Source organism: Protomyctophum bolini (genome assembly GCF_963924005.1).
Source record: "Protomyctophum bolini genome assembly, chromosome: 2".
NCBI lineage: Eukaryota > Metazoa > Chordata > Actinopteri > Myctophiformes > Myctophidae > Protomyctophum > Protomyctophum bolini.
In genome coordinates, this window is record NC_137863.1 from 42,263,734 (window position 1) to 42,277,805 (window position 14,072).

The window sequence follows — 14,072 nt, forward strand, 5'->3', positions numbered from 1 at the left end:
CCCAAATCAGACACCTGGCAGCTCATGGAGACTGACAGTGTGAAAGAGCATGTTACTTCTTGCAGCTGTGATGTGGTCGCCCTGGATGGACATCTCTATTTTATTAGTATGGAACAGATTTATGGACCTACAGGTTCAGCCTGCTGGGTTTCATGAAGTTGTGTTTTTCATGTAGTGTTAGTGGATGTCAAGCATAAATGGTTCACTGAAAATGTACAAATACTTTGGTATTATTATGTATCCACACTTGGTGAATAATATTTGAATGTGTGTGTCCTCCTGGACTCTAGGTCCAAATGACCAAAATCCAAACAAGCCCCAAAACATCAAGTACAACCCTAAAACATCTGTGTGGACAGAAGTCGCTCCACTGCAGATTCCACGTCGGGAATCAGCTGCTTGTGTTCTGAATGGAAAGATCTATGTTACAGGTATCATACCTCTTCTTATAGGCTCTTAGTCAGTTGTGGAATAAGTACTAAATGTTTTACAAACATTAAACGAATTTGCCTCTGACCTGTACTGGTGTAGAAATAAAAATGGCAAGGAAAATAAAACACACTAACAGTCGCTATCCTGTTCATTCTTGTTTGCCTATAGGAGGTGGTACAGGACTTGAACATGTTTTTTACATTACGACAACTGAAAAGACAATGGAATGCTACAACCCCCAAACCAACCAGTGGACCATGTGTGCCTCCATGCAAGAGGGACGCTACTCGCCTAGCATGGCTGTGGTGGATGGAATGATTTACGTTGTAGGAGGTATGCCCGTTGCCGTTGGTGTAGACTCGGAGGATTATGGGTATGTCACTGATGCTCCATGAATGTCTGGGAAAATGTGTCTTCTTATCCACACACACACGCCAACTTTTCTCTCATGGCTGTTTGTTTGTGTCTCTTCGTGTAGTTGTGTCCGCAGCATCGAGTGCTACTTTGAAGAGACGGACACGTGGGAAACTGTGGGAGCGATGCCTTATGTTCAATGTAAAATCTCATGTGTCTCTCTCAAGCTGAGGAATGATCATGGTCAACCCAAAGAAGATGATACTGATGGTGACTAGGGTGGGGTCTGGAACTGGAGGAAACACACACACACACACACACACACACACACACACACACCTAAATAAAGACTACTAGCCTTGGGGCAATATACTGTACATTTGTACAGACACCTAGAGACTTAATATTGTTTTTACTTGATTTGGATGTCTGTATTGGGTCAACCTATAGAGTAATTACTATTTATTTATTTTGTTTTTTATTTTATTTTAGTTAAAAAAGAACGTGTTAATTATAACAATAAATCTGCCCTTTTCTTTTCTTTTTCGAATTGGCAGTTATTTTTACCCCTTTTTTTTCTTCCAATGTTGTCATTATGCCAAAGAACCCTCCCCACACATTTCTGTATTGCCACTGCTGTTGTACCGTTCTGAGTTGTGGTATAGATGTGCGTCCAAGCAGGATGCTCCGTGGTGGATTGGAACCCCCGGGCCCAGAGCTGGACTCCACAGAGGTGGACTTTACTCCATGCGACAACCATGTGCCACTGAAGTTTACATTGTTTTGGGGGTGTCACTCAGTGATGTAACTGTAGATAAGGTTTATAAATAAAAAGCTTGTTCAGTGTTTTGTTTTGTAAAAAAATAAATAGTGAAAGAACTCATTCATATACTGTAATTAACATAAATCAGCCTTGTTCTTTTTATTACATTTTTTTTGAGTTGCCAGTTATTTTCACCCCTTTTTTCTTCCAATTTTATCGTTATGCCACTGAACCCTCCCCACACATTTCTGTGTTGTCACTGCTGTTGTACCGTACTGTACCTGCCAGTGAGGAGCCCCCACCGAGAGGACTTAGTGCCTCCCCCAGCCCATTGCAGTCACTAGCACAGCTTCCCTCTTCTGAACACCGACAGTGTGTTGGTATTGATGTGTGTCCAAGTTGGATGCCCAGTGGTGGATTGGAACCCCCTAGACTCCACAGAGGTGGACTTTACCCCTGCAATATTAACCAAGTGCCACTGAAGTTTTTAGCACTTTGAGATTTGCTTCAAATGTAAAGTGCGTTATAAATAAAAAAATATTATTAAGTTGACATTGTTGGCTGCCATCAGTCAGTTTTAGTTTCAGACTAATGAAAACATATTGCTTATTTTACTGTCCAATGACATGAAATGGCACAAGGGACGGACTCCACAAAAAGACCACCCCTAAAAATCGTGTGGCCTTTTCTGGAGTTTGAGCCCCTGCCCCCTCAGTGCTCTCTGCATGGCCCTGGGGTTCTGAAAGCCTGGGTACCGAGGGTAGGTTCTACTTCTGCTTGACATTTCTTCCTAAGGGGGAGTTTTTCGTTACCACTCACTGTGGCAATATTGCTTGCTCTGGATGGGATCTCTCGCGGTTTTCTGCTCTACAGTGTCCTGAGACAACTTGTGATTTGACACTTAAAATATAATATAATAATAAATTGTAATTGAATTGAAATTTGAATTGAATTGAATTGAATAGAGCCTTGGAGGGGAAAGCCTGGTGACGTGAGGTTTTCCTCCAGTATTTCCAGGATATTGTCCCGGAACTGTTCTTCTGTAGTGTGTTGTTGTCAGGAGGAGACAGTTAGTGGTTACACACGTCGCCCCTTTGAGGAGCTTGTTAAAGTTTAAAACCTCTAAAAGTGAAACTTACATTGTTTGACGTAGTAATTCCATTGCGTTCGGCTGTCTGTCTGTTGTGGATACTTGGTTGGACTTTGGATTTGCAGGCAGAACAACGAGGTATGTTTATTTTTGTTCACGAGTTTAGCTTTTGTTGTTGTTTTACGTTGTGTAATGTAACTTGTGTCTATCATTAATATGCATGTTGTTGGATAGCCCTGGTCCAGGACTTACAGTGAGTCTCTCTGACGTTCCTTCCGCAGCCTTCTGGTGATATTCTCACTCCCATGCGCGGGTTTTCAAATCCCAGCAAATAAACAAAACGACGTAACTACTCACCGAAACAAAGCCTGCTAGACCTTGTTAAAAGTCTATTCTCATAGCTGGGAAGCATCTCAGGTCCCCAGTTTCTCTCTAAAATGCACTATTTTAATCATTAATTAAAATGAATCCAACCAGATCGGCGCAGGCAAAACCCGGAAATGCCATAGTAGAAGATATGACTGCCCGGTGTATCAGATTTGGATGAAATCAGATCAAAATGAAATGACATCATCCGTCGCCGTGGAAACGGCGCAGTGTGGGGTCCGTGTAGGACCACAATGGAACATCAGCCGTTACTAGGACGACGCTACTAATATATACTATTCTCTGCCTATCGGGACGTAACTCAAATCCAGGGTACATTGCGTTATTAAAATGGCACAAAGTGCATTTTAGAGGAGAGGACCATATTATGGGCTAGTTGTTGGATTGAGGCTGATATGTGAGCAGACGTGGCCCTGGGGTGGGCACTTATATTTGAAATCTGAACGTTTATGTAGATATGTAAATTAAGTAAGTAGGATGTAAATGAGCAGGTGCAAAAAACTGGTTCATTAAAGTCCGTCATGTTTCAGGGCTAGAATAACCATGCGTGTTGTGCCCCAGGAGGCAGTGTCAGTGATGAATGATGTGGAAAGACGGGAGAAAGAAAGACAATGTTTGATATTAAATCCAAACTCAACGTCTGTTTGAATCAATTCCCTCCTCCTCATTCATTATTTGATCTGATTGATTGATTGAAATATCATTAACAGTTTGCAGAATTACAGTACATTTCAAGCACAAACTCAATACAAAGACTGAGTGGACGACCCAATTAAGCATTACACTTGTTTACAAGAGGGTCCACCATGTTCAATTCATCAAAACATTTAGAGACGTACAAATAGACACTTCTATATAGACAAAGAACAGAACAGGAATTCATCATAAAAGGGAAAAGAAACATACAGTCGGGGAAAAGGGTGGGGCGATTCAGATTTTACGGGGGCCAGTTTCGAATTGCAGCTGTCCGTAGGTGCCCTTTGAGAGCGGTTTTGAAGGAGTCAAGGGATTCGCATGTCTTAATGACTGTAGGTAGGGTGTTCCACATTTTGGTGGCATAGGAGCGAAAATAATTTAGTCACTTGTTTGTGCCGAATCTGGGCTGTACATGGTTTGTTGCACTCCCTCTGGTGTTTTGGGTGTGGACTTTGTTAACATTAAGGAAGTATCTAGACAGGTACATGGGTATCTTGGTGGTGTATCGAATCTTGTGGACCAAGATGCTGTACTCTGTCGTCGACCCTAAGCCATTCCAGCCTGTCAAAGTGGGCAGGGGTGAGGTGGGTTCGGGGGGTGAGGCCAAGTAGGAGCCTGACCAGTTTGTTTTGGGAAGTCTGGAGCCTTGTTTTAAGGGCCTTTGAGGTGTTGTGGTACCAGGAGGTGCATGCATAGTCAAAGAAACCTTGTACGAGGGCTCCTGTTAAGGTCTTCAAAGTGTTTTTGTTGACCAGTGAGGAGATCCTGTAAAGGAATCTTGTTCTTTGGTTGACTTTCTTGATTACGTTGGTGGCCATTTTATCACCGGAAAGATTAGCCTCCAGGATGGAACCTAGGTAGGTAATTTCATCTTTACGTGTTATAACATTGTCACCCACTCTAACCAAGAAGCCATTTGCCTTGCTGAGATTACTACTAGATCCAAAGAGAATGGATTCAGTTTTTCCCAGGTGTAAAGATAGTTTGTTATCAGCGAGCCTGATCACCTGCGGGTTCTAATGCTTTGATGAATTGAGTACAAAATGACCCCAATGGAGAAAAGGAACAATAAAGCCATAGGCTTTCTTGAGTTTAAATCCTCTCAGACCTTCACCTTGTATCGAACTGTACTTTCCTCTGATTTTGTTTTGCAAACTGCTAATAAATTAAATCAATCAATCAATCAAATCTACTTTACCACTAATACAGGCTAAACGGTAGTATAGAAACAATCGGAATTCTGCTTGTTGCCAAACTTGCCAAGTGTGTTTGACGTTTGCACATGGGCTATTTATTGTATTGAGGTTGGTGCATTGAAATAATGTTTTCACAGAGGGCAGTAGCATATATACCAGTTAAACATAATACCAAACTATACTTATGTAAATGAAAAACTTAAAAAACATTTTAAATTATTTTTAATTTAATGGCATGCCCAAAATAGGGATGCCAGGTTGATTTAGGGTAGATTGATATTTTGACTACTATGTTGTAGTGACTTATATGCTAGCATGTTCTATAGATAACACTGTAATATTAATACTGCTATGTACTAGTGCAGACAGTGAAGACGGCTGAATCATGCTAATTTCATCACGGTTCCATTTGTACCCTCTCAGAGTTAAATGAACACTGAGGATTTCACTGTGTAACCACATGTAACCGTAATGTTGTGTTCTCAACATTCTCTCTGCAGACGAGACCCACTCCACCACACATCACCTCAGCCATGGCTGACAACATCCTGGATGCTGCCTGCCAGAGCGAATCACCACAGACCGCCAAGAGGACGATACTGGAGACTGACCGCTGTGTGAGTGGCCATGTGACTGACCGTGTGAGTGATCATTACCAGATCAGCAACATTAGTCCCAGATTAATAGTAGTTTATTTGTCCATTAAATGTCCCTCTGGATGTTGTTGTCGTTGCACTTCAGGAGGACGTACCTCTATCCTCCCTGGATGCTGAGGTGTTTGTGGACCCCGACCATCCCCACAAGGTGTTCGAGGGTCTCAACAGGCTGCGTCTCAACAGTGTCTTGTGTGATGTGATTCTGTGCTCTGAGGGGCAGGAGGTCCCCTGCCATCGCTATGTACTGGCCTCCTTCAGCCCTTACTTTGAGGTAAGTACACACACATTTTAGTGGTTCTTAACACTTTAACAACTTTTAAGACCATTTCTGCATCTCAAGTAATCAACAAACTATAATATAAAAACTGCCAAATTGTCAAATAACATAGGAAAGAGGGAGATATGGCTGATCTGCAAACTCACAACGACTGGTGTAAAGGCCTATCTGCCTCGTACTGAGTGACCTCGAGAGAGTCATCCATGCTTTTATTTCAACAAGACTAGATTAGATAGATTAGATTAGATTCAATGTATTGTCACTGCACAGAGTATACAAATACTTAGACAATGAAATGAAGGGTGTACAAAGAGTGCACTGAGCCGCTGCACGTGAGTGCGCCGCCACTAGTTTCTTCCTTGCAGAAAAAAAATAAAGATATGGGAGGATGCGGGGAGGGAGGCAGGGTTTGGGTGGGGGTGTTGACAGAGAGGTAGGGGGGGGGGGGGGGGGGGGGCATACATCACATTATAATTATTGTATCGTGCAGGCACAGAATCACTTGGGTGGGGGGTGGGGCGGGTTGTAGGTCTGGGCAACAAAAAATACACTACGCGCACGCCACCCCTCTGGATGGAGGGGCTGCGTGCGCGTAGGAAAAAGTGTAGCACAACCGGAACAGCGCAGGTGGGTGTTGGGGGGTGGATAGGGTGAAGGCGGCATGTGGTGCGAAATGTGTGTGAAATGTCTCGTTAGTTCATTGTTTATGCCTGCGTATCCTGAGCGGCCCTCCCGGATCTGTGTCCCAGGGTCACGTTGTCTCAAAGTCCAGATAGTGGGAGGTAAACACAGCTAGCTTTGAAGACTGCGGCCTTGGTTCTCAGTCCAAAAGCACCCTCAGTTGGCTGTATGGTTGGGGCGGGGGGGGGGGGGGGGAGCGGGTGCGCGTGATTTCTCTCCACTGTCTTTTTCATCTGTAAGGGAAGCCGGTTTAATGGCCGGTTAATCAGGATTTCAGGACTTTTATCTATATTCTATCCTCTTTTTCTCTTTTTCGCCTTGGTGTATGTTATTAATAATAACATACACAAAAAAAAGATATATTTTTATTATGCTCTGTAATGTGAAGCAATTTGGTTCGACCTCGGTCGTTAGAAATGTGCTATAAAAATAAAGTTTTATTTGATTTTGCGACGTGTTGTGAGCTTGTAGATCTGCTATTTTCACAATGACTGTGGAACCAAGTCAAACTAAATTGAATGCCTCAACTACTACATAAATAAATAAAATGAAATGTATTTACTTACTTAATTAACAAATTTACAATGTAATTAAGAAAAACTATGGGCACTCCCAAGCCAACCATTCATCTCTTCAACCTGCACAGGCCATGTTTACATCTGGTATGAGGGAGTCCACACAGGACAGGGTGACCATCAGTGGACTGGGACCTCACATGATTGGTTTGCTGGTGAACTATGCCTACACTGCTAAGGTGTCCATCTCTACTGATAATGTGCAGGTAATGTATCATCATTGTGAACCTTATATATTGTCCCCATGTTTGTCCTACAAAAACAAATCCACCAGACGACTGAAGTTGATTCATAACGCTGCTGCTTGACTCCTTATTAATGCCAAGAATGTGGAGCCTATCACTCCAGTTCTTAAATCCTTACACTGGCTCCCTGTGTGTCAAATAATTGATTTATAAATACCGGTACTACTGTTGGTCATCATTTTCGGTTGTCTCGATGCGGGCCCCGGTTGGATCGATGATTTTTGTAATGAATTTATCATTTACTTTTTGACAGTTTTGTCAGCTCTATTATTATTATTTCTTTTTTATTTGGTTCTGTAAACCAATAGGGTAGGCAATTATAAGCTTTTAGCTTCAGCCTACACCTTTTTGGGCCACTCAAGTTTCTGTATAATGTATTGTTATACATGTGAAAGGTTTGAAATAAACTAAACAAACCTTTCTGTTTACCGCTGCCTTTCTCTTTTCTTAATTTATTTCTCCTCTCCTCTGCACTGTATCTATAACTTTTGACTTATTTTGTTTTATGCATCCAAATGTAATTTTATAATTTTCCTTTCCTTTGCTTGATGTTCTGTGTACTGTAAAGCACATCGAATTGCCTTGTTGAAATGTGCTATACAAATGGAATTGCCTTGTTTTGCCTTGCAAAACATCAGTGCTTAATATAGGCATGTTGTTAATTTGTTCTAGGCCCTGCTACTTGCATCAGACTTGTTGGAAGTCACGGCTGTTCGAGAGGCCTGCTGGAAATACATGAGGCGTCACATGGATACAAACAACTGTGTAGAGATTTACTGCTTTGCTGACGACCACTCCTGTAAAATGTTGAAGAAACAGAGCATGAATTTCATTCTGAAACGGTTCAGTGTCATCTATCAGCAGGTCAGTGATTGAGGATCATACATTTCCTGAGTTGATTAGTGTGGTTGCCTATAGGCAAGCAACCAGCTCAGTGGCTTTGTGGTTAGAGTGTCCGCCCTGAGACTGGGAGGTCGGGGTTCCATCCCCGGCCGAGTCATACCAAAGACTCAATGCCTCCCTGCCCCCTCCTCACGTTACAGAAACAGGAGATGGGTTCCTGCCCTATGGGCCTCATGGCTTGGCAAGGCTTACTTACTGTATAGAAAAGCAGACTATTGTTATTGCACTCCAGCGCTTAAATCGTTGAAAACATTTAAAGGTTAAATGGTGCAATAACTCTCTATTCTCCCTTCCGGTTGGCACTCTTCCCAAGGAATTTGGTAGACCAGACCTGAGTAGCTAGAACATTCAGTCATGATTGCATATAAGCTATAGTCCATTTTTACTAAACAAACAGAGAAAAACGAGACAATGTTACTTCAGTATGAAGTCTCCAGTCTCCACCATCGGCTAATCTACTGTATTTCTTTCATAGGAAGCGTTCCTATCTCTCTCCGTGGAAAGACTGACAGAGTTTCTCTCCAGTGACCATCTGAATGTTCCCAAGGAGGACATGGTGTTTGAGGCTGCCATGCTGTGGTTAGACAAGTTTCCAACCCGCAAGCAGAGCGTTGGACAGGTCAGTCATTTCTAAAGCCCTAACCACACCAAAGGGTCAAGACGGTTTTAGCGTTGTCCCTGCGGTGTGACATGTCTTGTTGCACGTTGACCCACGTTGACCCTAGTGATTCAACGCATGGAATTCAATGGCCCAAACCACACCAAGGGGTCGAGACTGTTTTATCGTTAACTACTTGCAACCGTTTGGACCCAAGGAGTTGCATCAATATGCCAGGGGTCTTCTAAATGCAAGGTCGTTTCTAGAGTCGCTTTCTAACTACATGCATCTAATGGCATCTACTGTATAAGTGTATGTGGTACTGGCTGGTATTATGCATGATTTAGTGTGGTTGCCTATAGGCAGCAGTTATTACACTCAATCGCTGTAAATGTTTAAATCGATTGGCCAGTGATTCAGAACTCTTCCCAAGGCTTTTGTGCGCTTTGCCCTGATTGGACAGTAACATACCCAACTCAGTGACACACTTTTGCCTATATTAGTGTGGTTTCCTATAGAGATGGGCAACCACACTTTCTAGTTGTTTTATAATGCTGTTCCAGTTGGACCAGTAAATACTTGGTGTTCTTTAAGGTGCTGGAGCACATCCGTCTGCCTCTCATCAGTCCCGCCTACCTCCACACTGTGGTTGAGCGTCTGGACGTGGTTAAAGAGCAGCAGGGCTGTGTGAGGTTCATCTCTGAGGCCAAGGAGCGTCCATGCTGTAACACAGCACGGCCACGCAGGACCACAGGTACCCTGCTGATGATGCTGGAAAAAGCTTATCTGCCAATACAAAAACAAGACTGTTGTTTTCTATCAGGCTTCGTAATGGTTATTGCATCATGATTCCATTATTTTTCTCATTTAGTTTTGTGCTTTTGTAGATGTCATAACGCCTACCAATTGTCTCCTGCCTCTCTGGGGGATAGAGTTCCAGAGGGTTGGGGGTGCCACACTGAAAGCTCAACCAAGTACATTTGGTTTCTCTTTCAACTCTTAAATCTACTGTCTCACCTGCTCCTTCTCTGCTTGTTGAAGTGCTCATGACCTTCAAGCAGGACATATTTGAGAGCTTTGATCCACTGACCAATCAGTGGAAGACTCTTCGACCAGTGCCCGGCTCTGACTCATGGTCGGAGGATACTGCTCAATATTATGCTGTGGTTACATCAGGTGAGGATTACCATCAGAGTAAATTTACTGTAGGACTTGTAATGGGGCCTAGTGTTTTAGTGTACATTATGGATACTACAGTACAGTACTGTACAGTATGAGTAGTACAGTACACTACAGCACAGTATGAACAGTACAGTACAGCACTGTAATGTACAGTACGGGCAGTACAGTACAGTTACGGTACACTATGAACAGTACTGTACAGTACTGTACAGTACGAGTACAGTACGAGGTTCTAGTTACAATAATGTAGAAGATGTTTGTGTATGCATATTCAAATCAGATTTATTTTAACACCATGCTAAAAACGTATATACATGTGCTCTCAATTATAACCACGGGGTGCCTTGGATATGTATACGTCTTTTAGTCCTTTTTAACAATATAAAATGGGTCGCTGAAATACATTTTTTGATGGCTCCCGTTGTACGGAGGCAATGCCTTGCTCAGAGTTCCTGGACATGTTTTGCGCATGTGCGCAGCCGTTCACTTCCTTGATTACGGGACGACAAATGTTACTGTTCTCTCTAGTCTAAATCTACGACACTCAACATGGTTTCGATCAGAACGCCAATGTTCTGTATTAATTTCTGACTTAACCAAGCATCTCGTTTGGAATATTAACGCTTCTAAAGAGAGATCAGACATGACAGCACAGCACGAGGTAGTAATGGACAATTTCACCTCTCGGTTTTGGGGGGAAATGGAAGGCGTGGCTTTTCAAAGTAAAATCTGCCCATCTCCTTGGCACTCTAGTGCCTTTATTCTGAAGAACTCTGGCAGCATTATGAGTGTTAACAATCAAGTTATAACTTGTTTTCAATTGTGCTCTCCTTCCACCATAGGTTCCACTCTGTATTGGGCGGGAGGACGTACTTATTATCCTGATGAGAATCATGAGATGTGGCGCTATGATGTTAACCATAACTCATGGTTGCAGATGGCCTCCATGAATATGCCTCGCTTGAACTTCAGTAAGATTGTCAAACTATCACATGGAATTTAACGCATCAAGCCTGATGTCCCTATTATGTCATTTTCCATTTACCATTTTCTTTCAAAATAGAGTAAATCTATAAACTCATTACATGTCCATATGCTAGTAGATGGTCTGTTTCCAAATAGCAAAAGTAGAAATGTGGTGTAAGTGGTTAAAGGTAGGGCAACAGAGATGTGGCAACTTGAGTTATTTACATATTTCAGAATATCTTACAACTGCAGAATAATGACATCACAAGTGTATCCAGTTGATAATTCTACATACTTTATAGCAGCTGATAGCAATCCGTAATAAGTTATTCAGCCGGAAGGCTAAGCCTGGGAGATAGAAACTGTAATGACGTGCACAAAGGCTCATACGTTTAAAATGATTTACTTCTCTTCATTGCACCAAATATTACAATACAATTTCTAAATACATACACTCTGCAACAAATTCTATCTCTCCCGGCTCACCCTACCCCATGGTCAATGAAGTGCCAATGCGATATAAATATAAACACTCTTTGGATCCTACTCACTGTACAGACTGCAATATTGACCTATAAATATAGCATTCAAAACTAGTTTGCAATGCTCTGGAAGTCTGGATCCATTTCTATTATTAATTATAAAATAAATGTATATTGATGATATAAGTATTCCCATATTAGTGCAGTGGTGCGTTCAAGCAACAGTGAGTTTGTTTTGGGATAACCACTACATGTTTTTGCCTTGGTTACCCATATGGCTAAAGGTCATCACTTCTAATGATAATTTTTTCCCCCTGATCAACCCTACATGGTCCATAGGCCTGGTGATGCTGGATGGATATGTGTTTGCAGTGGGGGGGTGTACGGGGGAGGTGTCGATGGAACGCTATGACCCCAAATCAGACACCTGGCAGCTCATGGAGACTGACAGTGTGAAAGAGCATGTTACTTCTTGCAGCTGTGATGTGGTCGCCCTGGATGGACATCTCTATTTTATTGGTATGGAACAGATTTATGGACCTACAGGTTCAGCCTGCTGGGTTTCATGAGGTTGTGTTTTTCATGTAGTGTTAGTGGATGTCAAGCATAAATGGTTCACTGAAAATGTACAAATACTTTGGTATTATTATGTATCCACACTTGGTGAATAATATTTGAATGTGTGTGTCCTCCTGGACTCTAGGTCCAAATGACCAAAATCCAAACAAGCCCCAAAACATCAAGTACAACCCTAAAACATCTGTGTGGACAGAAGTCGCTCCACTGCAGATTCCACGTCGGGAATCAGCTGCTTGTGTTCTGAATGGAAAGATCTATGTTACAGGTATCATACCTCTTCTTATAGGCTTATTAGTCAGTTGTGGAATAAGTACTAAATGTTTTACAAACATTAAACGAATTTGCCTCTGACCTGTACTGGTGTAGAAATAAAAAGTAAAAGAAAAAAAAAAAAACGTCAAGGAAAATAAAACACACTAACAGTCGCTATCCTGTTCATTCTTGTTTGCCTATAGGAGGTGGTACAGTAATAGATGAACATGAAGATGTTGTGTACATTATTACAACTGAAAAGACAATGGAATGCTACAACCCCCAAACCAACCAGTGGACCATGTGTGCCTCCATGCAAGAGGGACGCTACTCGCCTAGCATGGCTGTGGTGGATGGAATGATCTACGTTGTAGGAGGTCTGCCCGTTTCCGTTGGTGTAGAGGATCATGGGTATGTCACTGATGCTCCATGAATGTCTGGGAAAATGTGTCTTCTTAGCCACACACCAACTTTCTCTCATGGCTGTTTGTTTGTGTCTCTTTGTGTAGTTGTGTCCGCAACATCGAGTGCTACTTTGAAGAGACGGACACGTGGGAAACTGTGGGAGAGATTCCTTATGTTCGCTATGAAATCTCATGTGTCTCTCTCGAGCTGAGGAATGATCATGGTCAACCCAAAGAAGATGATACTGATGGTGACTAGGGTTGGGGTCTGGAACTGGAGGAACCACACGCACGCACGCGCGCGCGCGCACACACACACACACACACACACACACACACACACACACACACACACACACACACACACACACACACACACACACACACACACACACACACACACACACACACACACACACACACACCTAAATAAAGACTACTAGCCTTGGGGCAATATACTGTACATTTGTACAGACACCTAGAGACTTAATATTGTTTTTACTTGATTTGGATGTCTGTATTGGGTCAACCTTTAGAGTAATTACTATTTTTTTTTTCTTCTTTTTTTTTCTTTTGTTTAAAAAAAAACTCGTCAATTATAACTAAATCTGCCATTTTCTTTTCCTTTCTTTTCTTTTTAGAATTGGCAGTTATTTTTACCCCTTTTTTTTCTTCCAATGTTGTCATTATGCCAAAGAACCCTCCCCACACATTTCTGTATTGCCACTGCTGGTGTACCGTACTGACTTGTGGTATAGATGTGCGTCCAAGCAGGATGCTCCGTGGTGGATTGGAACCCCCAGGCCCAGAGCTGGACTCCACAGAGGTGGACTTTACTCCATGCGACAACCATGTGCCACTGAAGTTTACATTGTTTTGGGGGTGGCACTCAGTGATGTAACTGTAGATAAGGTTTATAAATAAAAAGCTTGTTCAGTGTTTTTGTTTTGTAAAAAATAAATAGTGAAAAAACTCATTCATATGATTAACATAAATCAGCCTTGTTCTTTTTATTTTATTTTTTTTAGTTGCCAGTTATTTTCACCCCTTTTTTTTCCTTCCAATTTTGTCGTTCTGCCAATGAACCCTCCCCACACATTTCTGTGTTGTCACTGCTGTTTTACCGTACTGACTCACCTGCCAGTGAGGAGCCCCCACCGAGAGGACTTGGTGCCTCCCCCAGCCGTCACTAGCACAGCTTCCCTAATCCCTCTCCTGAACACAGACAGTGTGTTGGTATTGATGTGCATGTCCAAGATGGATGCCCCGTGGTGGATTGGAACCCCCTATACTCCACAGAGGTGGACTTTACCCCTGCAATAACCAAGTGCCACTGAAGTTTACATTGTTGACT

General features: G+C 42.4%; 2 protein-coding genes across 4 annotated transcripts; both read left to right on the forward strand.

Moving 5' to 3' along the window:
* Positions 1 to 1,576, forward strand: LOC308330182 (kelch-like ECH-associated protein 1). Of its 2 annotated transcripts, none has more exons than XM_080784922.1 (4): positions 1 to 106; positions 291 to 431; positions 601 to 805; positions 911 to 1,576. In XM_080784922.1, exons 1-4 carry the CDS (start codon positions 25 to 27, stop codon positions 1,062 to 1,064), a joined length of 582 nt encoding a protein of 193 aa, XP_080641048.1. In that variant the 5' UTR covers positions 1 to 24; the 3' UTR covers positions 1,065 to 1,576. The 2 variants fall into 2 exon arrangements, with proteins under 2 accessions (XP_080641048.1, XP_080641049.1); XM_080784923.1 differs by having other exon boundaries at positions 601 to 765.
* Positions 1,577 to 2,635: 1,059 nt separating this feature from the next.
* Positions 2,636 to 13,687, forward strand: LOC308327640 (kelch-like protein 24). Of its 2 annotated transcripts, none has more exons than XM_080781162.1 (13): positions 2,636 to 2,781; positions 5,419 to 5,559; positions 5,660 to 5,845; positions 7,179 to 7,313; positions 8,025 to 8,216; positions 8,731 to 8,874; positions 9,448 to 9,607; positions 9,895 to 10,029; positions 10,878 to 11,006; positions 11,823 to 12,002; positions 12,187 to 12,327; positions 12,518 to 12,725; positions 12,824 to 13,687. In XM_080781162.1, the coding sequence occupies exons 2-13, from the start codon at positions 5,452 to 5,454 to the stop codon at positions 12,975 to 12,977; spliced, it is 1,872 nt and encodes a 623-aa protein (XP_080637288.1). In that variant the 5' UTR covers positions 2,636 to 2,781; positions 5,419 to 5,451; the 3' UTR covers positions 12,978 to 13,687. The 2 variants fall into 2 exon arrangements, with proteins under 2 accessions (XP_080637288.1, XP_080637287.1); XM_080781161.1 differs by having other exon boundaries at positions 2,636 to 2,777.
* Positions 13,688 to 14,072: the final 385 nt, after the last annotated feature.

What these genes read in the sequence shown, in the direction of transcription:
- LOC308330182 (XM_080784922.1), top strand. Translation starts at nt 25, where the DNA reads ATGGAGACTGACAGTGTGAAAGAGCATGTTACTTCTTGCAGCTGTGAT. An exon ending in TGGAAAGATCTATGTTACAG is followed by an intron (nt 432 to 600) that starts GTATCATACCTC and finishes GTTTGCCTATAG; the next exon opens with GAGGTGGTACAGGACTTGAA. An exon ending in GTAGACTCGGAGGATTATGG is followed by an intron (nt 806 to 910) that starts GTATGTCACTGA and finishes CTCTTCGTGTAG; the next exon opens with TTGTGTCCGCAGCATCGAGT.
- LOC308327640 (XM_080781162.1), top strand. Translation starts at nt 5,452, where the DNA reads ATGGCTGACAACATCCTGGATGCTGCCTGCCAGAGCGAATCACCACAG. An exon ending in GTGGCCATGTGACTGACCGT is followed by an intron (nt 5,560 to 5,659) that starts GTGAGTGATCAT and finishes GTTGCACTTCAG; the next exon opens with GAGGACGTACCTCTATCCTC. An exon ending in TCTCTACTGATAATGTGCAG is followed by an intron (nt 7,314 to 8,024) that starts GTAATGTATCAT and finishes AATTTGTTCTAG; the next exon opens with GCCCTGCTACTTGCATCAGA.